This window comes from Dromiciops gliroides, chromosome 1, assembly GCF_019393635.1.
Source record: "Dromiciops gliroides isolate mDroGli1 chromosome 1, mDroGli1.pri, whole genome shotgun sequence".
Lineage (NCBI taxonomy): Eukaryota > Metazoa > Chordata > Mammalia > Microbiotheria > Microbiotheriidae > Dromiciops > Dromiciops gliroides.
Genome location: NC_057861.1, coordinates 336,414,849 through 336,441,975, shown reverse-complemented (window position 1 = coordinate 336,441,975; position 27,127 = coordinate 336,414,849). Strand labels below are relative to the sequence as shown.

At 39.8% G+C, this 27,127-nt stretch overlaps 2 protein-coding genes and 1 non-coding gene across 4 annotated transcripts in view; 2 read left to right on the top strand and 1 right to left on the bottom strand.

The window, feature by feature from the left end:
• The window catches only part of SLC9A3 (solute carrier family 9 member A3), a 139,842-nt gene extending 132,780 nt beyond the window's left edge, over positions 1-7,062 (top strand). Inside the window, exon 16 of the mRNA XM_043979849.1 lies at positions 954-7,062. Coding sequence (XP_043835784.1) covers positions 954-1,531 — 578 coding nt within the window. The 3' untranslated portion in view covers positions 1,532-7,062. The remainder of the gene's footprint in view (positions 1-953) is intronic.
• An 8,085-nt stretch (positions 7,063-15,147) lies between these two features.
• LOC122737446 lies at positions 15,148-15,254 on the top strand. Its single transcript, XR_006354280.1, has one exon. It is a non-coding gene; the product is annotated as a U6 spliceosomal RNA (small nuclear RNA).
• Positions 15,255-21,212: 5,958 nt separating this feature from the next.
• The window catches only part of EXOC3 (exocyst complex component 3), a 36,292-nt gene continuing 30,377 nt past the window's right edge, over positions 21,213-27,127 (bottom strand). Inside the window, exons 10-13 of one of the 2 annotated variants that reach the window (XM_043975391.1) lie at positions 27,000-27,122; positions 25,094-25,255; positions 23,902-24,029; positions 21,213-21,902 (exon numbers count right to left, since the gene is read on the bottom strand). In XM_043975391.1, the coding sequence (XP_043831326.1) occupies positions 21,731-21,902; positions 23,902-24,029; positions 25,094-25,255; positions 27,000-27,122 (585 nt within the window). In that variant the 3' untranslated portion in view covers positions 21,213-21,730. The remainder of the gene's footprint in view (positions 21,903-23,901; positions 24,030-25,093; positions 25,256-26,999; positions 27,123-27,127) is intronic. The other variant, XM_043975390.1, reaches the window with a different exon arrangement.

Genomic DNA, 27,127 nt, shown 5'->3' with positions numbered 1-27,127 from the left:
CCTGGAATGCTTACCCCTTAGTTTCTGATACTTCCTTCTGCTCATTTCCCGTCTCTTGTAAGAGTCCTTTCCCAGTCTCCCCACCCACCTCCAGATGCGAATACATTCCTATTTCAGATCGACTTCCATTAACTCTGTATATGTCCTGTTTATGGCTGGTTATTTACATGTCATCTCCCCCATTCTTAGAATGTATGCTCTGCAAATATAGGCATTGTTTTTGTCTTTCTTCATATCTCCATATCCCCAGATATTCTACTTAAAAAGATGAAGAAGTCAGAAGCCCTGGATAGGTCAAATAGCCCACCCATAATCCTAGGTAGTAAGTAACAGCTAATATTCAAAGTCAGGGACTCTGACTCCAAATTCATCTTTGATTTTGACTTTGGGCAGGCCTCTTCAAGGCCTGTTTCCTCATCTATGAAACTGGGATAATAACATATGTCCTGATATCTAGCTGACAGGGGTATGGTAAGAATCAAGTGAAAGAATGTATGTAAAGGGGGCAGCTAGGTGGCGCAGTGGATAAAGCACTGGCCCTGGATTCAGGAGTACCTGAGTTCAAATCTGGCCTCAGACAGTTGACACTTACTATCTGTGTGACCTTGGGCAAGTCACTTAACCCCCACTGCCCCCCAAAACAAACAAACAAGAAAACAACAAAAAAAGAGAATGTATGTAAAGTCTTATTAAGCCATAAGGAAGTACCACCTAACTGTCAGCTCTTGCTGTGATTAGAAAGTCCCCTGACTTGGAAATCGGGAGTCCAGGTTTTTAGGCCCAACTCTGCCACTAATTAGCTGTGTGATTTGTCCCTTTGCTAGGCTTCAGTTTCCTCATGTAAAAAAAGTAGATGTTCACAGAGGTCCCTCCCAGCCCTAACAGACTCTAATTTTAATATTTCACGTATTCCCTAACTTATTTCCTTATTGTGTCTCCATCTGCCATCCTAGGTGAGACAGGCTCTGATGTGCCATTGACAGGATATTCTTCTCCGAGAGAAAAACTGCCTTCCTGGAAACCTGACCAAGCCAACCCCACTTCAGGTCCCCCCGAGAAGCCCCTGCTCCTTCTTCCAGCCTGTCTCCAAAGGCCTTGGACACAGAACTACTCTTCCCTGGACAACAGAGGGGTCAATACTCTGCCTCCTGCCTCAGAATACACCAAGCCTTACGAAGGAAAGCCTCCTGAGACCAGCCCCAAGCCCAACTCCAGTCAGAACAATCCCCTTCCCGTGAGCCCTGGCTATGGTCCTGACGCCAAGGGGGAGCCGGCGAAGCCCACGCAGGAGCCCCCCATGGGGCCGAAAGAAGAGCTGGGGGGTCCTGCCCCCAAAGCCCTCCCGGAGAAGAGAACCCTGCTCAACATGCACGCACACTTGAGGTCAGCGGCGGCGAGGAGAGTTCAGAGTCGCCGCTCTTTCCACAGGCCCAAACCCCTGCGCTACCCTAAACTGCAGAAACTGGCCTCCCTCCCTCAGTCCTGTCACATCCTCCCGCATTCTCTGGAACAAGAGGAGACGCAGCTGTGATCTGAGGGGTGTGTGTGTGTGAATGTCATTGGGTATAAAAAAAGAGGGGGCCGTGGGGACTAGATCTGGGAAAATTAGAGATCCCCATTGGAAAAAAAAGGGAAAAACCGAAACTCTCAGGTTCCCAAGTCTGGCTGTGTGTTCTGCAGAGAGGCACTTCTCACTAGCATCCATCCCTTTCCTCATTAGCGGGAGAGGGAACACTGGACTCTTCAGGTTAAACACTTCACTGGCATCGCTTGCCTGGGGCTCGGGTTCAGTCCGGACTCCGCGGGAGTCGTGTGTCCTCTTGCAGGGACTGGAGGAGGGAGGAGCTGCGCAAGATTGGGGCCACAGCAATGAACTCCCAAATCACTGCCCTCTTCAGCTGAGGTTGCTACAGTTGAACCGTGTTGGGTGCTGCCCGGGGGGCATCCCTGCCCCCACAGCTCATAAGCAAACGTCGGCCAGAGTTGAGAAGGGTGCGGAGAAGGGAACGTCACAGGGGGAAAGTAGGAACATGACAGGGAGAGGTCTCACCTCAGCTTTAGGGACAAAACAAAAGTAAAGCTATTGTCTTCAAGCCACTGCTCGCTCAGCTTTCCTTTGGGATCTCAGGTCTCCTCTGGATGAGATGGATCAGTGCCTTTTCCTCCATGGGAAACTCTACAGACATCCTTTTCCTACTTCTGATTGTTTTGTGTCATTGAATCCTTGAAAAACTCACTTCACTTGGGGGATTTGATTCCTCAGTATTTAACTGATTTCTCTCAGTGATGCTGAGATTGAGCAGTAGAGAACTACCTGATGATGAAACAGTCGTGGTCCTCACAGCTAATTTGTCCATCCATCTGAGTGGGACCTCTAAAAGCCTGACTCAGAGACTTCATTGGCTTCACCTGGGAAAGTCGTCCATGAATAGATTCCTCCTCTGCAGTCTTTGCACACAGTTGATTCCTCTGCTGTAATGAACAAGTCAGGAAAAAAAAAAAAGGTTTTGTTCGACCTTTGGTGTTGGTAATGGTGGGCTTTATTTAGCTAATATTCAATGAATAGTTCAATACAAATATGATTTTTGTTTTCATTTAAATAATAATAATAATTCTTACATCTTTCCTGAACCTTTTATCAGAAAGCTCCCTTAGCTGAGTCTGTGATTATTATTAATTGACCAATTTTGTGACCGCTTATGTTCCCATCTGCTATTTATTTTCTTAATCTTTTTTGCGCAACTCAGTTAGTCTTATTTCCTCTGTCCCTTTGTGTTGCATTATTTAAGTGCCACAATTTGATGACTCAGGAAGCAAAAACACTCAAGTACTGTGGATAAAGAAGCTGAATATTAGTATATATGTTTGTAGCTTTTCAAGATCTTAAGCCTGGCTACTTTGGGGACAGGAAATCATAACTGTAGTTTATGCAGCTTATGCCCTATCACATCTTCTCAACTGAACAAGAGTGGCCTAGATCAGCCAGATCTTCCCTAAGAAATTAATTCTTTCAGACCCCAAAGCAAGGAACCATTGCAACAAGTGGTTGCTAAATATCCCCTAGTTGTCTGAAAGAGTTATTATTATTATCTAATGGGTAAACTTTTTAGGAGGATTGGCCCTAGGGCCCCAGGAACTTCTCACCTGATCTTCCATGTTGGTCTTCTCAGGTGTGCACATGACTCCTGGCATGAGCTACCTGTTGAGTAGGTGAGACTGGCCTTACAAGACTTTTTCAGAATGCACTGGGGTTCTTTGGTTATGATGAAATTTCCCCCCAACAAATTGTTGTGTATTTCATTTGTTTCAACATAGACTATTTTGTCTCAATTACATATCTTCATCTTTTGACACCAAAGTTCCCCACATTTAGTCAACTCTAGTTGAACATTGGCTCAAGTGCAGAAGAGTCTCTAGGCTTCAAAGAAATCATAGTTCAGCTCCCAGTTTTGCCACTGTGCATATTGAGCTAAGTCCTTTGGCCTCTCTATCTTCTTTTCTACCAATCAAGTAGAAATAAGGCCTTCTGTCTCCTCACCTCCTGGCAGCACATAAAAGTGAATGATTAGACTGACTGACTTTGATAGCTTCAGATATTGCATAATGACTGATTTTCCAAACCTCTTCCTGCTACTGTCCCAAACCAGAAGTAAGGGGTCTGATTTTATCTTAGTACTGTTTTAAGCTACCTATTCCCCAAATGAACGATTCCTATTTGGAATGCAACAGTGAAGAGAAAGGTTAGTTATATTTCTGCAAGGGCTCACTGAACACCCCTTATGACTACTATTAGGACTGAGGCTGAAGGACTGGCTGCTTCAAGGATTTTGACATTTCTCAGGGCCTGAGGAAGCACCTTTCACAGGGTGGTTCACCCGCCTGAGCTTACTGCTTTAAGACACCACCGGAATAAAGTCAGGCAGCTTGTTAGCTCAAACAGTGGGAAGGACAGTCCTAAGCAGTAGAGGGAGTGGGAGGAAGAAAAGATCTTAGTGACTGACAATGTATGCCTACCAACACCGCAGCACCCTCCCAAATGGCCCTGGGGTATATTCTGGGTGCCATTTCCCTCCTATTCTCACGGTGCCAATATTGATGGTTACAAACCTTATTTTAAAAATCCATAACACATGATGCCCAACAACCAGTTTGACTGAATGACTTTTTTCTCTTCCAACAAACTGATTGATTTTTACACTGATTTGACTGATTAGATGTGTGATTTTTGTGCTGTGTGACTGCCATCATCACTTTTCCATATCCTCTGAGAAGTGGTAGCATCCATCTACTTCTTGCCAAAGGGAGCCTGGGTCCATAGTAGGAGAACTTTCAGGGTGATCATTCTATAGCATTTCAGAAATTTGCACTAAAACCGTTCGCTGAACCTCTCTTCTTTCCTCCCCTCCATGCCCCTATGCCTCATGAACAAGGAGAGTCAGTCCTTAAGACGCCCTGAGACACCTCCTCTTTAGGACATGATTTTAGGAAAAGCAGAAAGGGAGCAATCTCCGAATAACTGTGATGATTCTTCATCCAACTCCAAATGACTCCTGAAAGGGACTGGGAGTCGTTCACTTTCAAGAGAACATTAACCTTCCCTGGGTCAACACTTTGTGTTGGGTGGCCCCAAAATAGTCCTGGTGAAAGGAGGAGGAGCAGAGACCAGAGATGAAGAGTGAGATCAGTGTGGGAGAAGAGCTCCCCTCCCGTCCCCTCCCCTCCAGTAGCAAAGAGAAAGGGAACATTGACCAGTTTGTACACTTAGGAAATATACTGTACATCTTTGATGTTGGACATCTTTTGAACACAAAGTTATACACGGTTCCTTGGTTCATATCTGAGTCAAGCAGACTTCAAGCTGCATTATTCAAGCTTCTGTTTGGGGGAGAGATAATAAGAGACAGACTCTAATAATTTTAAAATGTTTTTATCAGCATAATGTAAGCAACCAATACTCAAGCCCTTTGATCAGGAAAATGAAATTGATGATTGATCACCTTTGTCTTTTGATTTGTGATTCACCTTTTACTAGCATATGTTCTCAGAATAGTCAAAGCAAAGGAAAAGTTATGAATAATTTATATTCATTTATCATAGTGTATACCACTTGCAGATCACTTGAGTAGCTGAAGACTCCTTGTTTTTTAATACCCTTACACACATTTATTCCAAATAAAAGAAAAGATGAAATTGCCACAAAGGTTGGCTCTTGACTGATGGAACAGATACCTTTTTAAATTCTATCACTGGGGGACAAGACTGACAACAGCTAATAGGCATATTAGTGTCTTGTTTTTCCTTTTCATATATGGATTTGCTTTGATTCAGGATATTCATTTTGACTTATTATATATTTCAATGTGTAATAAAGAGTGGTGTTATAATGGGGAATCTCTTCTAGTGATCTTTGCATGTTTTCAATGGTTCTCCATATTTCCCAACCATCTTTTCAGTCAGCATGATGGAAACAGTACAGAAATCAGACTACATGTATGTAACTTAAAATGCCCTATTAAAACCAAGCCTGGTAGTCTTGATTAGCATAATGATCCCCTCAGGTTAATCATATGGTCACCCAGGCCTGTTGAGCAGCAAGGGACCAGTGTTGGTTGGTTCTTGGGACAATTCCCAAAGCATAATGTGACCAGAAAATGGCTGATTCTCCCAGTCTGGCAAGACACTCTGAGAGCAACACTGTTTCAGGATGTTGAGGTGTCACCTAGAGAATCATCATTCCTGTGCATTGAGAAGTCTCCTAATGACCTGAAAGAGTTAATCCATCTTCCAAAGTGCCTACTCAACTTTCTGGTTGCAACCTATGTGCTGGAAGACTCAAGCTGACATAGCCCTTGCACGGGCAATCTAAAAACAAAGCAACCACTTTTTAAAAAATGGATCACAGCACAAAAAATCAGATATTGTCAATCATCTGAACAAACAAGTTGGACTGCAGCACACTCTACCCAATCATTTTCAGCACAATCAGCTGTTAAGACAGGAAAAAAAGCTCTTCAGCTGTCCTGTCCCAACCATACACTACTGCCTCTGGGTGTTGGTCAGCAGAGCTCAGCTGTGACTTGAGAAGACATTTGTCTATTGTTTCATTCATTCATTCAACAAATATTTACTTGAACTTTTTGTTTTTGTTATTATTTTTTTTCTTTGTGGTTTGTCCTTTTGTGGCCAGGCAGATAATCTTTTTCATCTGTGTTTGTGTGAAATACAGAAGTTACCCAACAAAACTGAGTAGGGAATAGAATTTCCAGATTAGAATATTTTCTATTGAACAAGGAGACCTCATTTTATGGAAGGTGTGATATTTCTCTTCCCTACATTTCACATTCTCAAGAATGAGTTCAGTAGGTTTTTAGTCTATTTACACAGTGTTATGAATCTTATTACTGTAGCTATATTTGATAAATAGCACATTCTCACCATTTTTATCATTACTGTAAAACGGAATGTAAAAAACAAATCTTATGAATGTATATTCCTTAGGAAAAAAATGTGTTATATAATTTTTATTAGGGAAGAATTTAAATTTCCTATTTATTTAATACATACCTTTAGCCTACTTAATTGTACAAAGATAAAGTGCACAAATATAAGTAATCATTGGTTCTTGGTTCTGTATACTTTGTACCCAGCTTAATTTTGTTATGATGCTCACTCAGTATGCTGTGATATCGATCTACTATGGTGAAAAAACAAAAACAAAAACGGGGAAGAGTTTCCTTGGTATTGAAATGGAAACTGAGTTGTGAGTTGTTAAGCTGGTTGTGTGGAATGTTAGTATGCAGATGTGTGATCAAATTGGAACTTTGTGTGATCTTAATGACAAATAATTATGTGCCTTAATGAGCCTTTCTCCGGATGCCTTTTGGAGGATTGGCAGGTAATTCCTACATAAGCAGAGGGCTTCATTCCCATTACATGCTGTAATATTGCTTGATCAATTCTATGGAATGTATTTTCAAATCACTTTGTGATGAAAACTTTGTCTATAAATTATGATTTTGATGGAATCACATTTTCATTATATCAGATATAAAGAAATATATGTGCAACCACTGTTCAGACATTAAAATTAATTTATTGAAAGTTGCATTTATTTCCTTCCCCCTTTTTAAATGGTTGTCTTTTGTAGCAAGTGTGTGGCAAAAAGGTGTCATTGGGAATGAATCTACTTTGATCTTCCCTGCTATGACTGCAAGACCAAAAATACAGCTTTTCAGACACAGAGAAGAAGAAATCTCCTTATTAATCTGTGCAGGGACATAGACAGGCAATAAATCCATGAACTGAAAACTTGAAATTGTGCAGAACAGAAGACACAGGCCCCTAGGCCCCACTGACCTAGAAGGGGCATCCCACAGGTTACTCTGAGTGAGTCTCATGGGCATAGAAATTGAGAAGGATCAGGAGAGGCTTCCTCTAAATAGGTGGGGTGTTAACAGGGACTTGAAGAGAGTTCAAGAAGGCAGGAGATTGAAAAGAAGATGGGAGGACTCCATATCGAGGACGGCTGGTCAAAATGCCCATAGACAAGAGATGGCGAGTCTGGTTCAGAGAACAGCATGGAGGCCAGTGTAACTGGGTCACAAGAGTGCAGGGTGGACACTAGGGTGTAAGATGCCAGAAGAGGTAGGAGGAGGCCGAGTTATGAAGGGCTTTAGATAATAGCAGGTTCTATATTTGATCTTAGAGGTGATAAGAAACCACTGGAGTTTAGTGAATGGGGAGGGGAGGTATGTGACATGGTCAAACTTATGCTTTAAGAAGATCCATTTGACACCTGAGTGGAGAATGCACCCGAGGGGTGGAGACATAGAAGGCAGTAGGCTCCTGCAATAGTCCAGGTAGGAGATGATCAGGGCCTGTAACCAGGATAGAGGGTGGGATGTCAAAGGAGAGAAGAGGGTATAAACAAGAGGTGTTAATTTAGGTAGCAATGACTGGATTTGACCATTCATTGACTATGGGGAGAGAATGGAGAGTTACGGATGACACACAGGCTGTGACTGGGAAAATGGGAATACCCTCTACCATAATAGGGAAGTTAGGTAAAAGGGAAAATTTTGGGGAAAAGATAATGAGTTCAGTTTTGAACATGCTAATGTGAGATATCTGCAGAACATGCAGTTAAAGATGTCCAAAGGGCAACTGGAGGAGACCAGAGTTCAGGAGAGAGGATAGGGCTGAATAAGTATTTTTGAGAATCATCAGCATAGTGATGATAAATGAATTCATAACAGCTGGGGAGAAAAAAAGGGAAACTATAAACTTTAAAGAAAAAGTTGATGAAATTACAAAAGGAATGAATTATGCATATGTAGGATAGCTCTCTCTCTGTCCCTGAAAAGGCAGTGGCTCTCACACCTCTATGAGTTTGCCTCCAGTGTTCCCTATACCTAGAATGTCCTCTCTTCCTATCTTTACCTGTTGAATTCTTATTTATCCTCTAAAGCCCATAGGTCTTCTTCCTCCTCCTCCTCTTCCTCTTCCTCCTCTTCTTCCTCCTCCTCTATGATTCATTTACTTGATCAATAAGCTCCTGATGAGAAACAACCTTCCCCTCAAACCTCACATGGTATTTTCTTTTATGACTCTCCAGTGTTCTCATTGTGTATATTGTGTATAATCATTATCTGCATGTCTTAGAAAAAGAAATTGAACAAGCCATAAATGAACTTCCTAAGGAAAAATCCCAGAACCAGATGGATTCACAAGTGAATTTTACCAAACATATAAAGGATAAGTAATCCCAATATGATATAAACTATTTTGGAAAATAAGTGAAAAATGAGTCCTGCCAAACTCCTTTTATGAGACAAATATGGTGCTGATAACTAAATCAGGAAGAGCTAAAACAGAGAAAGAAAATTATAGACCAATTTCCCTAATGAATATTGATGCAAAAATTTTAAATAAAGTACTAGCAAAGAGAGTACAGTAATATATCACAAGGATCATACACTATGACCAGGTGGGATTTATACCAGGAATGCAGGGTTGGTTCAATATTAGGAAAACTATCAGCATAATTGATCATATCAATAACAAAGCCAACAGAAACCATATGATTTTCTCAACAGATGCAGAAAAATTCTTTGACAAAATACAGCACCCATTCCTATTAAAGCACTAGAGAGCATTGTGCTAAATGTAGTTTACCTTAACATGACAAGTACTATTTATCTAAAACCATCAGCAAGCATTGTCTGTAATGGGGATAAGCTAGAAGCCTTTCTAGTACAATAAGACATGAAGCAAGGATGTCCATTATCACCTCTATTACTTAATATTGTACTAGAAATGTTAGCTATAGCAATAAGAGAAGAAAAAGAAATTAGAATAGGCAATGAGGAAACAAAACTATCACTCTTTGCAGATAATATGATGGTATACTTAGAAAATCCTAGAAAATCAACTAAAAAAACTACTTGAAATTATTATCAACTTTATCAAAGTGGCAGCATGCAAAACAAACCCACATAAATCATCAGCATTTTTATATATTGCCAACAAAGTCCAGCAGCAACAGATAGTGAAATTCCTTTTAAAATAACTGTAGACAATACAAAATACTTGGGAGTCTACCTGCTAAGACAAACCTGGAAATTACTGGAACATAATTATAAAACACTTTTCACACAAATAAAGTCAGATCTCAACAATTGGAAAAATATTAATTGCTCATGGATAGGCTGAGCCAATATAATAAAAATCACACTCCTACCTAAATTAATCTATTTATTTAGTTCCTTACCAATCAAATTATCAAAAATATTTTATAGATCTATAAAAAAATGACAAAATTCATCTGGAAGGACAAAAGCTCAAGGATGTCAAGGGAATCAATGGAAAAATTATGAAATAAGGTGATCTAGACATACCAGATTTCAAACTGTATTATAAAGCAGTAATTATCAAAACAATCTGGTACTAGCTAAGAAATGAAGTGGTAGATCAGTGGAATGGCATAGGTACAAAACACTATAATAAATTACTATAGTAATCTAGCATATGATAAACCCAAAGATCCAAGCTTTTGGAACAAAAACTCATTATTTGACAAAAACTACTGGGAAAACTGGAAAACAATATGGCAGAAACTAGATATGGACCAACATTTCACACCATATACCAAAATAAGGTCAAAATAAGTTCATGATTTACACATAAAGGGTGATACCATAAGCAAATTAAGAGAGCATAGAATAATTTCTCTCAGATTTATGGACAGGGGAAGAATTTAGAACCAAAGAAGATATAGAGAGCATTACAAAATGTAAAATAGATAATTATGATTCTACAAAATTAGAGAGTATTTTTGCATAAACAAAACCAATGCAACCAAGATTATAAGAAAAGCAGAAAACTGGGAAAGAAGATTTGTAACAAGTATCTCTGATAAAGGCCTCATTTTTCAAATATATAGAGAACTGAGTAAAACTTATAAGACTACAAGTCATTCCCCAATTGATAAATGATCACAGGATATGAATAGTTTTCAGACAAAGAAATCAAAGCTATCTATAGTCATTTGGAAAAAATGTTCTAAATCACTTTTGATCAGAGAAATGGAAATTAAAACAACTCTAAGGGACCACTTCACACTTATCAGAGTGGCTAATATGACCAAAAAAAGAAAATACGGGATGCTGGAGGGGATATGAGAAAACTGGGACACTATCCACTGTTAGTGGAGTTGTGAACTGATCCAACCATTCTGGAGGGCAATTTGGAACCATAGCCAAAGAGCTATAAAGCTGTGCATACCCTTTGATCCAGGAGTACTACTGCTAGGTTTATATCCCAAAGACATCCCCCAAAATGATGAAAGTACACATTTGTACAAAAATATTTCTAGCAACTCTTTTTGTAGTGACTAAGAATTGGAAATCAAAGGGATGCCATCAATTTGAGAATGGCTAAACAATCTGGGGAGTATGATGGTGATGGAATATTGTTGTGCTATAAGAAAATGACAAGCAGGATGATTTTGGAAAGGCCTAGAAAGACTTGTATGAACTAAATATGGTAATGTTTTGCATAATCATACATGTATAACCCATATCTGACTGTTAGCCACCTCAGGAAGAGGGAAGAGAGGAAAGGAAAGAAGGATAAAAATTGGAACCCAAAACTATAAATAAAAATGTTTATTTTTAAAAAAGATTTGTATGAACTGATGTGTAGTGAAGTGAGTAAAATCAAGAGAACATTGTGTATAGAGACAGCAATATTGTTTGATGAAGAACTGTGAATGACCTGACAATTCTCAACAATACAATGATCCAAGACAATCCCAAAGGACTAATGTTGAAGTATACTGTCTACCTCCAAAGAAATGTAAAAAAAAAATAAATTATCAGCTAATCTAGTCTGGAAAATTATATAACTGGACTTATGAAAAATTATGATTATATGAAAAACTATAAGTTTAGAAAAATTATAATTGGGCCATAAATCCCTTCGTGGTTGCCATTCAAATGTAGAAATATTTTGACTGACTAGCTGGGCCTAATTTGGGGGGACAAATCTGACTGGAGGACTAATCTGTGGCCTCTTGACTGACTGGCTATCTGACTGCTATTAACTTAATGTGGGCCATTTATAAAGTTCCACCACACTGCTCCACTCCCAAAATTGATAAACTAAAGACTAAGAAGCCTCTTAAATAAATAATCAAAGCAGAGTTTATTTATGAGATACTATTTAAAATTAAGAATACAGGGAAATAAAATGTACAACCTGACTGTGTTGTGGTGTCTCTTTCCACCTGCTGCGCCTGGAACTTTTTTAATACAATAAGGGCCTTAGCCACCTCTTGCCTTAGGGTATGTTTCACTTTCACTGCTCAGCTACTTTCTTCTAACTCCAAGCTCCTTTCACTTTGTCAATCCCACCACTTTCCTCTCCTGTTTTCCTAGTGCTCCAGTGTCCTTTTGTTCTCTTAACCTTCTGGCCTCTCCCAAGCTCCATATAATCTGCCTCTTGCTCTAGTTCTTTAGCCCTCTCCTGCATCCTTCTCCATTCTTCTAATCTTGTCAGCCCCCTCTCTGTTCTTCTAATCTTGTCAGTCCCCTTTGCCTAACTCCCAGGTCTATATATATCTTCCTTCTCTCCACTCAAATCTCGGGGCTTTTTGCGCACCCATACACACCAAGCTAATCCACAAGCCAGGGCTGCGGCTGGTGGGGGGGCGTGCTCAAGCCTCCCGTGCATACCACACCCAGGGCTCCAGGGGCCCATGCCCCTGCTGTGTGCCTGGGACCTCGGCATGGGCTATGCCAGAGCCCGGCCTGGACGAGCCCGGGATCTCTTGGATAGATCCTTGCAGGGTGGAGGGAGCTGGGGCTCCCTCCCCCAGCTGTCTGACCTGGCATCTTATCCCACGGGGCTTTTGGGCTCAGCTGAAGCTGAGGGGGAGGGGCACCAGCACCTCCCACACAGAAAAGCCTTGAGGGCCTAAGGTTTTCTAATCTCAGCCCAAAGGTAGGGTCCCCAAATCAAAATAAATTTCCACAGAAAGAACTGATATTGATGGAACACAGGCTGAAGTATGCTGTTTTTCACTTTCATTTTTTTCTTTTATTTGAGTCTTCTTATAAAAAATTACTAATGTGATAATGTTTTACATAATTGTACATGTATAACCTATATCTGATTGTTTGCCACCTCAGGGAGAAGGAAGGGGAAGGATGAAAGGAGGAAGGGATAGAATTTGGAACACAAAACCTTAAATAAAAATATTAATAAAAGAAAAAATAGAGGCCCCAGAGCCCATGTCCCTGCCCTCCATTCAGAGGGTCCTAATGAGATGTGAATACCGAGCTCAAAAATACAAAAACAACCAAAAAGTATTTCTCATCCTTTCTTGTTGCCATTGTTATGTGTAGGGCTCTGGGTAGGCACCTCAAACATGGGGTTGGGGGTCAGGTTTTCAAAAGTCATTGTCACAACCAAACTAGAGCCTTTACATAATCTCTTTGAGAGCAAAGGTTGTTTCAGCTTTTTGTCTTTGTATTGCCAACATCTACCAAACTGCCAATACATAGTAGGTGCTTAATAAATGCTTGATAGATTGATTTCTGTCATCTACTGTGCACACATCCACTTTGAAATCAGAATATCGGATGGTGGAGGAAAGACATTAAACACACAGAGCTCTTGGCACAATTACCCCCAAAGCAGCCATAAAACAACCCTTGGAGCAGCAAAACCCAGAAAAAGATGGGCTGAGATTATTTTCCAGCCAAAAACAGTTTAAAGGGGGCCATTCTGGGCTGCTAGAAGAGTCCAACTTCATGATCACACCAACACAGACCCCAGACACACTCTGCAAAAGGAACTTACCCCGGAGCCTCTGAATCAGCTGCAGCACCAGCATTTTCTGGAACTAAGCTTATTGTCAGGTGAGAGGGCCGAACAGCTGACCGGGGGGTGGGGGTGGAAAATACAGGGGTGTCTGTGGGACCTAAGGAGGAATTCGGCTATCCCACCCCAGCAGGGAAGCAGGAAGAAATCTTGAGTGGTGGGAGGCCCAGGTGGGGGAGAAAAGGAAGAGAAAGAAGAAATGGATAAGAGAAAAAAGAAGGGAAAGGAAAAGACAAGAGATAGAAGGATCACAAAATCTCAGGACTGGAAGAGATATTAGAAGTCAAGTTTAACTTAAACCTGAATAGGAATCCTGTCTCCAACATCTCCAAGAAGTGGTCATCCAGCCTCCACTTGACTTCCAATGAGAGACATCATTAGTGAAATTCAAAAAAAAAGATAAACTGAGGCACATTTTCTCTGAGCAAGATAACATTTTATTAACAAGGGCATGACCTGCCAATAGAAATGGTCAATGGATCACCTCAGTTTCTAGCCAAAGACCCTGAGATAAAGACAAATCATTTTTATAAGGTTAGAACAAAGAATAGAACTGGTGACATCATGGGGTTGATAACATGATTGGTTACATAACTGAGGCACCAGGGAACAACATGACTGGTTGGAAGTTGGCAATGAAGGCTAGTATGGTCTCTTCATTGTTTGAGGCATCCTGCAAGGTCAAACGATAAGCCAGACTTCTTTGGATAGCGAAATAGACATCCTTGAAAGATAGTTTGGTGGTATTAAGATACTAGACTAGATTCTCTGGTGTCCATCCACATTTAATGAGGATAACAAATTTCCTTGAAGCAAAAGTAGAACAGTGATTAGCAGAACTGGGTTTCTAAATTTAACTCCTAACAGACCAGCTGAATATCTTAACTAAATTCAGAGGCAAAGAACCATGACTTAGGCAGTTACAGGACAAAAATCAACTAATTGTAAATAGGATCAATTAAAAATAATTACTATTACTATCAGTTTGGAGTAAGCAGATATTAATTTATTAATATAATAGCAGTAAAGAATTGACCATGAGTATCCCTAACTTCTGATGGTCTCAGGCCATGTGGTAGAGAAAACAGAGAAAGAGTTTCAGCATGGCAGTTAGAGAAAAAAGAAAAGTAGGGGTGGCGGTGCCAGGAGAATGAGGAGGGGGTGGAGAGAAGCACTGAGAAACTGATCCTTGGATTCCCCAAGAAATACCTTTTTTTTTTTCCTGGTGAGGCAATTGGGGTTAAGTGACTTGCCCAGGGTCACACAGCTAGTAAGTGTCAAGTGTCTGAGGCTGGATTTGAACTCAGGTCCTCCTGAATCCAGGGCCGGTGCTCTATCCACTGCACCACCTAGCTGCCCCCAAGAAATCCATTATTAATCATTATTTTTACAATGATATAGTATGAATCAATTTTAATTTTCTCAGAGAAACCCTCCATCTTCTGAGGCAGTTCATTTCACTTTTGAATAGGCTAAGTGTTAGGAAGGCTTTCTTTCTGCAAATCTGAAAAAATCAACTGCAACCTGTCTTTGCATCTTCTACTCATTTCTTGTAGTTTGGGCTTTTGAGACCAAGCAAAATAAATCAAATCTTTCTTCCATATGACAATGGGAAGCTTGGCAGCTCATAGCATAGCGAGCTGGGCCTGGAGTCAGGAAGACCTAAGTTTAAATGTGACCTCAGACACTTACTAGCTCTGTGATCCTGGGCAAGTCACTTAACCCTGTTTACCTCAGTTTCCACATCTGTAAAATGAGCTGGAGGTGCTCGCTTCGGCAGCACATATACTAAAATTGGAACGATACAGAGAAGATTAGCATGGCCCCTGCACAAGGATGACACGCAAATTCGTGAAGCGTTCCATATTTAAAAAAAAAAAAAGAGCTGGAGAAGGAAATGTCAAATCACTTCAGTATCTGTGCCAAGAATACCCTAAATGGGGTGACAGGCAGAACTGAAAAACAACTAAACAATAACAAAAATATGACAATACTGGAAAATTGCTATCTCATCTCCCCTGCCTCCCTTCACCTCTCTTCTCTAACCATCTCTAGCTCCTTCAACCCATTTTTGTATGCTATGATTTCCTTCTTGGTCATTCTCCTTTACACACGCCCCATTTAATCAACGTTGTTTATAAAATGTGACACTCAGAATTAGACATACTACTCAGACGTGTACACATGAGGACTGGAAACAAAAATAAACTCATATTGGGTAGTAGTGGAGAGTATGCCTCCAGCCGCCTCAGCTTTAGTTACTTTTCCTGAACTAGGGGAAGTAAGGAAAAGGAAACAGAACCTGAGGCTAAATTCTGTTTTCCTTAGGTGTCCAAAGTTGAAAAGTGAAATGAGCCAAATTCAGACCTTTCAGTAAACTAGGGGGAAAAAACCAAACTGAAGGACAATCCATCAAAGATGGCATCTCTCATTAAAAGATAGGGGTTCAATAGGTTCCCAAAGCAAAACACCATGCCAGGTCCACAGGAAGATAATAGTAATTCTATTAGCAAAGACGAGACTTGTGTGAGCTGGATGTAGTCCGTGGGAGTTCAGAACTAAGGGAAAGACCCTTCTGTACTTGAATAATATTTCTAACTTTTTCAAAATGTTTTCAAATATATTACCTCATTCTTATCTTAGTCCTGTCACAAATCGTATGACCTCAGATAAAGCATTTAGGCTTTTTAGCCTTTTCAATTCGTTTTTCAAAAGAGGGGGTTGAACTAGATCTCTAAGGTCTTTTCCAAGAGGAAAATCCTTGGCAGTCTCCAAATGGTCCAACACCAGAAACAGATAACAGTTTCACCAATTGCAATGACATTAAAGATGTATTGCTATCTGCTTGGCAGCAATACACCGAAGGAGATGAGTCCTTTCCATCCAACTGGTAGCTAAAATCTCCTACACGTGCTGTCTCCCCCATCCCAGGAGTGTGAGCGCCTTGAGAACAGACCGTTCTTCTATTTGTCTCCCTAGCACTTAACCCTGTGCTGTGTAATCACATTAATTGCTCAATAAATGCTCTTTCCTTCACTTACAACATGCTATGATTCTTCTCAGAAACTAATTCAACTCCAGTCTCTACTCCAAGTCTTTCACTTGAAATGGATAGTTCAAGACCAGCTGCTTCTCCTGTAAGCAGATGTCCTCTACTGACTCACCAGAAGATGGCGCCCCAGGACTATTCAGGTCCCCTTAAAATGTTACTCCAAAACAAATGTCCCAGTACTGAATTTTCATGATCTTAGTGATGTAGCCTTCTACCTACCAAACACATACAATTGCATTGGTTTTGGAGACAGAAGACTAGGTTTCAAATCTCAGCTCTACTTACAAAGTCTCAGCAAATCACTTGGAATCTCTGGGTCTCCATATCACCTATAAAATGAGGAGGCTGAACAATTGACCTCTAAAGGCCCCTCTAGTTCAAAATCCCATGATCCCATATTAGCACCATGCTCTAACGGAGCATTTAAGGTAACCAGCTCCATATACTGTCACACACAAACACATGTAACAGTTTGTGATCAATAAAATGTGGCTTTAGTAAGCAGCAAATCAAGCATGCTTAATTACAAGAGAACTGGGTCCTTATAATTGGTGCTTATATAACATTATGTCTCTTGGCCAAGGTGAACTATAATTGAAATGGCTTCTCCCTCTCCTTAAGCTCCTGTTATTTATGAAGCATCTTTTTAAAAGATTTCCTTTCGCCAGGCTTTTCAAATACAAAGTGAAAATTCGGTGTTACCTAATGGAGCTGAAAGGAATATCAGAAGCCATCTAATCCAATCTCCCATTTACAGATACAGATATGGGGCCTTGTGAGGTTAAAGTGCCTAAAGTGACAGGTAGTAAACACCAGAGACAGAATTTTAACCCACCTCCTCTAACTCCAGTCACTGTTCTTTCTACTCCATCACATTCAAAGAACTAAATGAGATAAATAATGGATTTGTCTTTGTCTTGTGCCACCCAATCACACCTGCAGGCTGCCCATCTCTGGTGACCTGCAATAGGAGCTGAGGAAAGGAAAATGGCAACATCGTCGAGGTGCCAACAGAGGCATTGTAGTGCAGAGAAGAGGCATGAAACAGGACAGGCAGCATGGTAATAGTGGAAGAGTACTTGACTGAAAGTCAGAGACCTAGGTTTGAAGTCCCACTTCAAATAACTAATAACTCTGTGACCAGGGGCAAATCATTTACCTTGTTAAATTCAGTTTCTGTATAATAAAATGAATGAGTTTGGATTCCAGATTCTAGATCTATTAATATAATTATTGCTATAGTTATATAACCACTTAAATTTTCTTTGTAAAATGGGGATGACCTGCAGCATTTACATCACAGGATTATTGTGAGGACCAAATGAAATGTACATATGTCAAGTAAGTCTTAAAACACTATATAAATGAACTATTATAGAATTATCATCAGTTACTGATAAAAACAAGTTTGCTTTTCCTCAGCTATAATGAATCATCTTTTTGTAAATAGGGCAAAAGGACAACTAAAACATGCCTCCTTATCTTATAAACCATAAATTTCATTTACCAGTGAGGTGGCACTGTGCTCTTGTGTGAGAACAAGTAGAGGAGTGGTATTTCCAAATTCTGACAGCCAACATCTCATAGCTTTTAAACTTAAAATGGGTATTCAAAAGGGGCGGAGCCAAGATGGCAGAGGAAAGGCAGTGACAAAAAATTGCTGTTACCAAAGAGGCCTATGAGGGGTGGGGGCATAGCTAAGGAAAAATTAAGGTCCTTTTACATGAACAAGTAATAATTACATTAGCAAATTATTATCTTCAGTGGAAGTGGGATAATTAAGAATTGCTGAGATGTGTTATTTAGGATAGAGGTTTAGCTATATTAAGAAACATGTTAAACATCAGTAACAGACTGGGAGAATAACTATTTTTTTTTAAGTTATTTTTTTTTCTTTCCAATTAACAAGCATCTACCCTCTCTCCCTCCTACCTTCCCAACCTGAAACCAATCCTGCAACAAACATACATAGTCAAGCAAAATAAATAACATACTGGCCATGTCTGAAAATAAATGTCTTACTCTGCATATTAAGTGTCTCACCTCTCTGGTAGGACATAGGCAGCCTTCATATCACTGGTTTTCTGAAATCATGGTTGGTCATTGTATTGGTCGCTTCAGTCTTTCAAAATTATTCACTATTACAATGTTATAGTATAACTGCTCACTTTACTCTGCCTCAGTTCAAAGTGAGTTCAAATCATACCTGCTACAGCCATCTCTTCCTCCTTCATAGACTTCAACTTGCACCCCTAATTATAATACACCCCCAATTCTTCTGGAGTACACCTTTTCCTCTCTCCCAAGATTAAAAAAAAATTACTCCTGGGACAAAAAAAAGACTGCTATTCTAAGATTTAAAAAAATATCTTCCACGTTATTTAATTCTGCGACTCCCGATAACTGCAGTTCTTAGGGGATAATTGTCATCCCCACTTCTTTACATTAGATTGCAATTCCCTCACCTTTCTGATTGATCACTTGTATTTACCAATGCTTTTCTTTACTCCTACATTTGCATTTCAAAGTTTCTAATCTGGGCCAATCTTTTTATTAAGAATACTTCCGGGGCAGCTAGATGGCGCAGTGGATAGAGCACCGGCCCTGGATTCAGGAGTACCTGAGTTCAAATCCGGCCTCAGACACTTAACACTTACTAGCTGTGTGACTCTGGGCAAGTCACTTAACCCCAATTGCCCCGCAAAAAAAAAAAAAAAAAAAAAAAAAAAAAAAGAATACTTCCAAGTGTGGGGTAGCTAGGTGGCGCAGTGGATAAAGCACCGGCCCTGGATTCAGGAGAACCTGAGTTCAAATCTGGTTTCAGACACTTGACACTTACTAGCTGTGGACCCTGGGCAAATCACTTGACCCCCATTGCCCCACAAAAAAAAAAAAAAAAGAGAATACTTCTAAGTCTATTATTGATCCTCTGTAGAATTATACTCTTTTGATGGGTAAATTATTCTTGGCTGAAGCCTATATTTTGGGGGAGGAGTGGGCAATGAGAGTTAAATGACTTGCCCAAGGTCACACAGCTAGTTAGTGTTAAGTGTCTGAGGCTGGATTTGAACTCAGGTCCTCCTGACTCCAGGGCCAGTGCTCTATCCACTGCACCACCTACCTGCTCCAAAGCCTATATACTTTGCCTTTCAGATTATATTCCATATTTTCTATTACCTAAGAGTGGTGTTTACTAAATCTTGGGTGATCCTGGGTATAGTTATAATAAGTAGAACTCTTTTTCTGTCTAGCAAATGCAGGCTTCTTTTTTTCTTTGATTTAGAATTACGAATTTTGGCTATGATTGTTTTTTAGGGATTTATCATTTTAGGGTTTCTTTCAGAAGATGAAAATAGTGGATTCTATTTTCACTTTGCTCTTTGATTCCAAGAGATCTGGAGTTTTATAATTTCCTAAAATATGATGTCTAGGCTTGTTAGCTGCTCAGGTAGACCAATGATTTTCAAATTATATCTCCTTGATATGTTTTCTCAGTCTGCTGATTTTTTTTACATAATATTTTACATTTTCTTCTAATCTTCAGTGTTTTACTGTTTCGATCTTTGTCTCATGCAGTCATTAATTTCTATTTGGTACATTTTAATTCTTAGTGAGTCCATTAATTCTTTCCAAGTCTCTCCTCCATATCATATCTTTTTTCAGTTCTTTCCTCTAGCATTCTCAATTTTATTTATAATATCATTTTATTTAAACTCTTGCATCATTTCTTCTAGGAATTCTAATCAATCTTGAGAGCAAGATGCTTTTGACACTGTGATTGGCTTTCAGGGTTGTTCTCTTCTACGTTCATGTCTTGTGAGTCTTTGGACCAATAATTGCTCTTTATTTTTCTTGTTTAGTCTTTTTTCCAGGAATAGTCTCTGGGCAATGTGGTGTTGCTGGCCTGACTAGGAGTTCCAGGGTCTAAGAATGAGACCTTGGCCCCTCATGGTAACCCATGCTTGAAGCTCTGGGTGTTGAACACAAGCTCTCAGCCCTTCTGGGAGATACCAGAAACTATTAGCTTGGGCTGAGAAGGCTGAGTCTAAGTTTTCAGTCCACCCTCATTCCACAGTTCTTGCCCTGTCACCTGGCCTAGAGGTCACTTTTGTGATCTTGGGCTAGAAAGACCACTCATTGTAGCTTCTCCTTTAATTTCCCTTTCATTTCTCAATCCAGTGCTCTTCTTACTTAATTGCTACAATAGTTATTGGAGAAACAATTGTACCAGGTCCTCCTACTCTGTCATCTTGGCTGAACTCCTTTGTAGAAATATCACCAACCAAAATAAAGCCAGGAAGGAAGTCAATCTGGAGTCTGAAAACTCAGCTCTAGTGATTAATCATCATTACCTGAGTCACTCTAGTTTAAAATGTTTTGCTCCTGATATATCCACTGATATATCCTGATGTGAATTGTTGAGATAGAAACAAGACTGCGAAGATATATAGGGATAAACATGGATTAAAACTGGCTATATCTGGTACAGTCATAAATTGGAGGAGAGAACATTTCTTTAAGTCAACAGACATCTAAGATCATTAATGAGAACATCACAATAACATTATCATCACTCTCATTTTTCAACTGGGAAAGTTTTTTGTTTGTTTTTTAAATAAGGCCACAGCAAGTATTTTTAAATTGTTTAATCAAGCATCACATGTATAAAACAGGGTATAGGGGCGGCTAGGTGGCGCGGTGGATAAAGCACCAGTCCTGGATTCAGGAGTACCCGAGTTCAAATCTGGCCTCAGACACTTGACACTTACCAGCCGTGTGACCCTGGGCAAGTCACTTAACCCCATTGCCCCGCGCAAAAAAACAAAAAAAAAAAACCAGGGTATACATCAAACTTTTAATTAAGCAGAAGTGCTTTATAAGCAGTGAAAATTAAATGAATACAGAATCTGACTGTACATTTCATTACTTCTGAAAACTTTTAAAAATCATTTTATTAGACACTAAAGAAACCACATGATTAACACTTCTCAATCCTGAACAACTTCACAAAGTACATTCATCACAGAAGCAGGTATGAGCAAATACAACTGTTGTAGTTTGATACAATGCACAGTGGCCATCAGAATGTCTCATTCTTCAAATGGCCAGACTAGCAATTATCTTTGGGGTCAGACAAGCCTAAAATAATCCTTGTCAGCCCCAGAGCAAGCAGGTACAGAAGTTCAAAGATTTATGTTTGAATTAGTGTGAGGAATACTTGCCTTAATCTTTTCTAAGAATGCTGATGGTGAGCCACAAGAACAAGTATACAGAAACTAGAGGCTGCCTTGTCAGTTACTTAAGAAGTTTAGTCATATTCAGTGAAGGAACTGTAATGTCTTTAAAAATGGGCACATAATTTGGATTTATTTGAGTTGAACCTTGTTCCAGAGTTTCAATAATAGTCTGCTTCATATCTCTGCTAGCATCTCCTCTCACTGTCAGCAAAGCTGCGATATGATCATCTCTGTGAATGAGAGAGGGGAAGGTTAACAGTAATAGCATTAGTCAAAGTCTGAATACACTGCAGACAAAAAAGTGATCCTATTTTTTTACATAACGCATAGTATCTGAACTTAGTGATGCCAGCTTGTACCATTTGCTCAGAAAAGGCACTTTTAAGTCTAAATGCCCAGATTATCTTGATGATAATTAAAATTCCTATCAGATCAGCAAGAGCAAAAGCCAGCTTTTTACTGGAAATCAAGCTGTGGAAGACCTACTGCTGAATAAGAGACGAGTTTTTACTTTGACTGCAAAGGGAAGTGAAAATAGATTTTGCATATAAGTGAATTTTTTCCCACCTCATCAGTCCAAGTTTGAAAAAGATTTTGGTTTTCTGCTTTTGATGGGCACAGCTCTGTTTCAGTGGATTTTTGTTTAGTAAAATGAAAACATGAGGGGGAGGAAAAAAGGATAGGATAGCTTGGATTCTTTTTGTTCTTGGGTGCTCAGAACAATATTACAAAGGAGAAAAAAGCAGCAAGGTGAACTCAAAGGAAAAGACATGGTGCAATTTGAGCCAGGACTCTTCTCTTCTACACTGTGGCCACTCTCTGGGATGCACACATCTGGCTGATCCTGGTAAATGGTATTCAAAATCTTTAGCAACATGGCCCAAGTCTACCTGTTCAGCTTCCCTATCACTCCTTTACAAAGAACACTATAAACAAACTGGTCTACTTGTTATTCTAATAATTATGGGGCTATGTCTTGCTACCTCCAGCCTCAATGCCTTTATGCATACTGCTCCCCTCATCTAGACTACTGTATCCCCCCCCTCTCAGATTAGTGAAACAATACGCATTCTTCTAAAGTAATGTTAAATCCCACTTTCTCTGAGAGGCCTTCTCTGATAGTTCTAGCCTAATATGATCTCTCAACTTCTATGACACTTATCTACACCATGTCTGATTCTTACTATTTACTGTCTGATATGATTTATTGAGGTAGTACATCATGGTGGATGGAATCCTAGGCCTGTCCAAACTCTACCTCTGACACTTAATAGTTGTGTGAACAGATGAATCTCCTAAACTCTATGTGCTTACTGCAATTCTCTACCTACCACATTTTGGACAACCTTGATCTGTACCAGTAAAAGGAATTCCCATAACCTGGAGTTTTCCATACTGATGAGAAAGCAGCTCCTTGTTGTATTCCTGAATTTTTAATTACATGTTTCCCCCATATAGACTGTAGTTGCCTATCTAGAGTATAAACACCTCGATGGCAGGCACCATATCTTACACTTCTTCACAGTCTCCATGTTGTAGGGATTCTTAAACTTTTTTTGTGTCACAGATCCCTTTGGCAGCGCGGTGGACAGAATAATGCTTTTTTTTTTTTAGTGAGGCAATTGGGGTTAAGTGACTTGCCCAGGGTCACACAGCTAGTTAAGTGTTAAGTGTCTGAGGCCGGATTTGAACTCAGGTACTCCTGACTCCAGGGCCGGTGCTCTATCCGCTCTATCCACTGTGCCACCTAGCTGCCCCCAGAATAATGCTTTTAAGTATATAAAATACATAGGATGACAAAGGAAACCAATTATGTTGAAATACAGTATAAGAAAGTGAGACGGTACTATATATGTGTGTGTGTGTGTGTGTGTGTGTGTGTATAAATATGTATATATGTGTGCATATATACACACATAAAATATATCTGTGTCTGTGTCTGTGTGTATTTAAAGTTCACGGACCTCAGGTTAAGAATCTCTGGTATAGTGCCTTACACATAGTTCAGAAAGTACTCAATAAATACTAAATAGACAACTTATCCCATAAGTACTTATAACAGTGACAATTTGCCTTAAGAACAGATTTCATTCATTTTTTCCACAGAAAGATAAGAATGTTGTTGGGTTTTTTTAATGCTTTTAGAAGAAACAAATTTGGAAAAAATATGGAGCTCAAGTCAATGCTCCATAAACATGAGCTGAAAATAGAAAACATGAAGGCCATTACCTGATATCTGGATATTTGCTGACTAGAGTGGAAACTTCCAGATAAAGCAGTGAAGGATCAGTCAGTTTAATAACTTCAGCAATGGCTACAATAGTATCACAATGTCCATCTGTATCTTCTCCAAATCCCTACAAAACGTCACGGGAAGAGCATGTGAAGACTACTTCCAAGTGTACAGTATTTCATTTAATACAAACATTCCCTTCTTTAGACTATCAACAGTTAGATGGCTAACAGCAAGCAGCTCGTTCCATGGTGCAATGCTCTTGAGTTCACAAAGAGCTTTCCTCCCAACCACTCGGTGACATACAGTGGAAGGAGCACTGGTCTTGAAATTAGAAGGCCTAGACTCGAGTCCTGACTTAAGATTGCTAGTTGTGTTATCAAGGCAAGACATTCGCCTCTCTGAGAATCAGCTTCCTCAGCTACAAAATGGGGATAAGGATACTTGTGCACCCCACTTTACAGGATTGTTCTGAGGCAATCGTCTTATAAACCTTAAAGTGAGGCAAAAATGCAAGCGGCAATTAAGCAGGTAATGCACGTAGCATTATCATAATTTTGCAAAGGAGGAAACTGAGGATCAGAGGAGGTAAAATGACTTGCCCAGGGTCACATGGTGAATGTCCAATCTATTTTCCTTTGATCAATAACAACTAGTCATAATAATAATTTTTAAGTCACATTTCTATAATGCATTAGGGTTGGTCATAAAGTGATTACTATATATTACCTGATTTGAAACGACACAGAATGTGACAGTGGGCCATCTTGGCTAGCGGATGCTTCATCTGCTCAGTGTGGGGATCTTTTGCCTTTACTGGGATCTACTCAGATTTTGCTTTAAAATGGACTTTTCCATTTGTCTAAATATGCCTCAGCATACTGAATCTAGAGAAAGGCTTTCTTGTTAGTAGTTGCATACTCTTAACCGTACTTATTTATTTTGTTGTCACTTTCTCTTCCGACTTTTGACTTATTCAAAATCCAAAGTCCGATTCTGATTACAAATGAATAAAGATTAAGTAATTATTTGGTTTCTGGTTCCTCCTTCCAGCTGGCCCCCAGGTGTGTGGGTGTCTTACACACACACACACACACACACACACACACACACACACACACACACAGATCAGAATCAGATGCTGAAACTAAAAATGAACTGATGAAGCTACAGACCTAAGACACTTACAGAAGCAAGTTTTCTAAACAAGAATCTGAATTGCTCTGCCTCTTTGATCATCCTTTCTGCGCCCTCTTTGCGTTCCTCAGCACTCTTGAAAGAGATCCGCTTCTGCATGATTGCTTTGATGTATTCTACTACCACTCTTCGGTGAGCTTCAATTGTCATTTTCTGCAGGGAACAAATACATGAGATTTCCACAGCTGAATAGCCGTATGCTATTATTTCTTTCCTACTTTGATAAGGATGGTACACACTTCCAAGATTTTTATCATCTCTAGACTGATTGATTAGAGGAAGTGAAAAGGGATGAAACATCAATTTTACTTTGTGCTAGCAAACTGGTTTAAAAAAGTCATAACTAGTGGTAAACATAAAGTTCTTGGATTATTTCTGAATCTCAATTATCCTTGTCCTCAAAATCTCAGAGCAAGAAAGGGCCTCGAAGGCCAAAAACTGCAGGAATACACTCTCTAACTTCTTCGACAAGTAGTCAACCAGCCTTCACTTGAAGGCCTCCAATGAGGAAGAACCCATTACTTCTGAGGAAGCTTATTTCTTTTTTTGAATCACTGTTAGTTTTTCCTTACATCAAACTAACATCCAGCTTTTTGCAAACCTCACCCATCCCTCCCAGAGTTCTGTCCTCTGAGGTCAGGTAGAACAAGATGAATACTTCTATCATCTCCCCCATGGCCAATATACTCCCTCTAAAAGTCTCTTTCTGGAGAAACATTTTCATTTCTCTCAATTCCCCTGCAAAACACAAAGTCTCAAAGCTATAACTAAGGGGATAGCAGAGCACAATCTGATGGGAGAAGGGATGGAGAAACATGACAGTAATGTGGTCATACTGGGAGAAGGAGAAATTTGTCACCCACCCCCACCCCCGAGAGAATCTGTGGTGGAAGACAGTGGGAAAAGCCAAGACCTGGAAGAGGAATTTCATGGTAATGGGATCCTGGGGAAATAGTGCAGGTGGGGAATAAAATGTATGGAATGAAGTCCCATTCATTCTGTATTAGCTAGGTTCTGTGAGTTCTCAAAGGCCCTCATCATTTTGGCTGCATGTCCTACAGTCTCCAGTCAGCCTTGTCTAAGTCTGAGCTGATCACAATACCCACCCTATCAACCAACAAGCATTCATTAAACACCTACTATGTGCCAGACTTGATGCTAAGCACTGATGGTAAAAGTACAAATAGCACAATAACTCCTACTGTTAAGGAGCTTCGTTACATCCTTTGGGGGAAAATATATCTACACATACAAGTATATCAATGAAAGCACATATGTGATTCATACAAAAGAGAGGGTAGTTAAACCCAAGGTGGTTAGGGAGGGAGGGCATTAAGAGTTGGGGGTGGGGGATAAGGAAAGGATTCATGCAACAGGTGAAGGTAACTGAGTTGCCTCTTAAGGAAAAAGAGGGACTCTATTCAGATGTGGAGGGAATGCATTCCCAGCATGGGGGATGGTGAGTGCAAAGGCATGGAGATAGGAGATTGAGTGTTGTGGAGGAGGAACAGAGAGCCAATGTGGCTGGATGAGGGAGGGGGTAAAAATTCAATGAAGCTAGAAGGACAGGATCAGGCCAGGTTGTTTAGGGCTTTAGAAACTAAACAGAGGAGTTTCCATTTTATTCTAGAGGCAATTGGAAGCCACAGGAATTGGCTGAGCAGGGAAGTAAGTGCTTAAGGAAAATTATTTTGAAAACAGTATGTAGGATAAAGTGGAGACTCTGTTTCTATGTAATCCACTTTTCTGAAGTTAATATCTAGTGTTTTTTCCATCTCTCAATGACAATTAAAGTAATAAGATATTTATTACAAATATTTATCCTGTATTTTAGTTAAAGTATGAAGAGGTGAGCCCCAACACAAAGGACAACTTTTTGCATGTGTTTTATTCTTACCTTCTTATAGGGCTTTTTAATTTTAGCAAAGTCATTGAAATAATCTTCCACAGTGACACAAATTGTATCCACAGCATTTGATCCCATTAACCATTTCTTTGTCATCAACTCACTAAGATGTGGCTGAA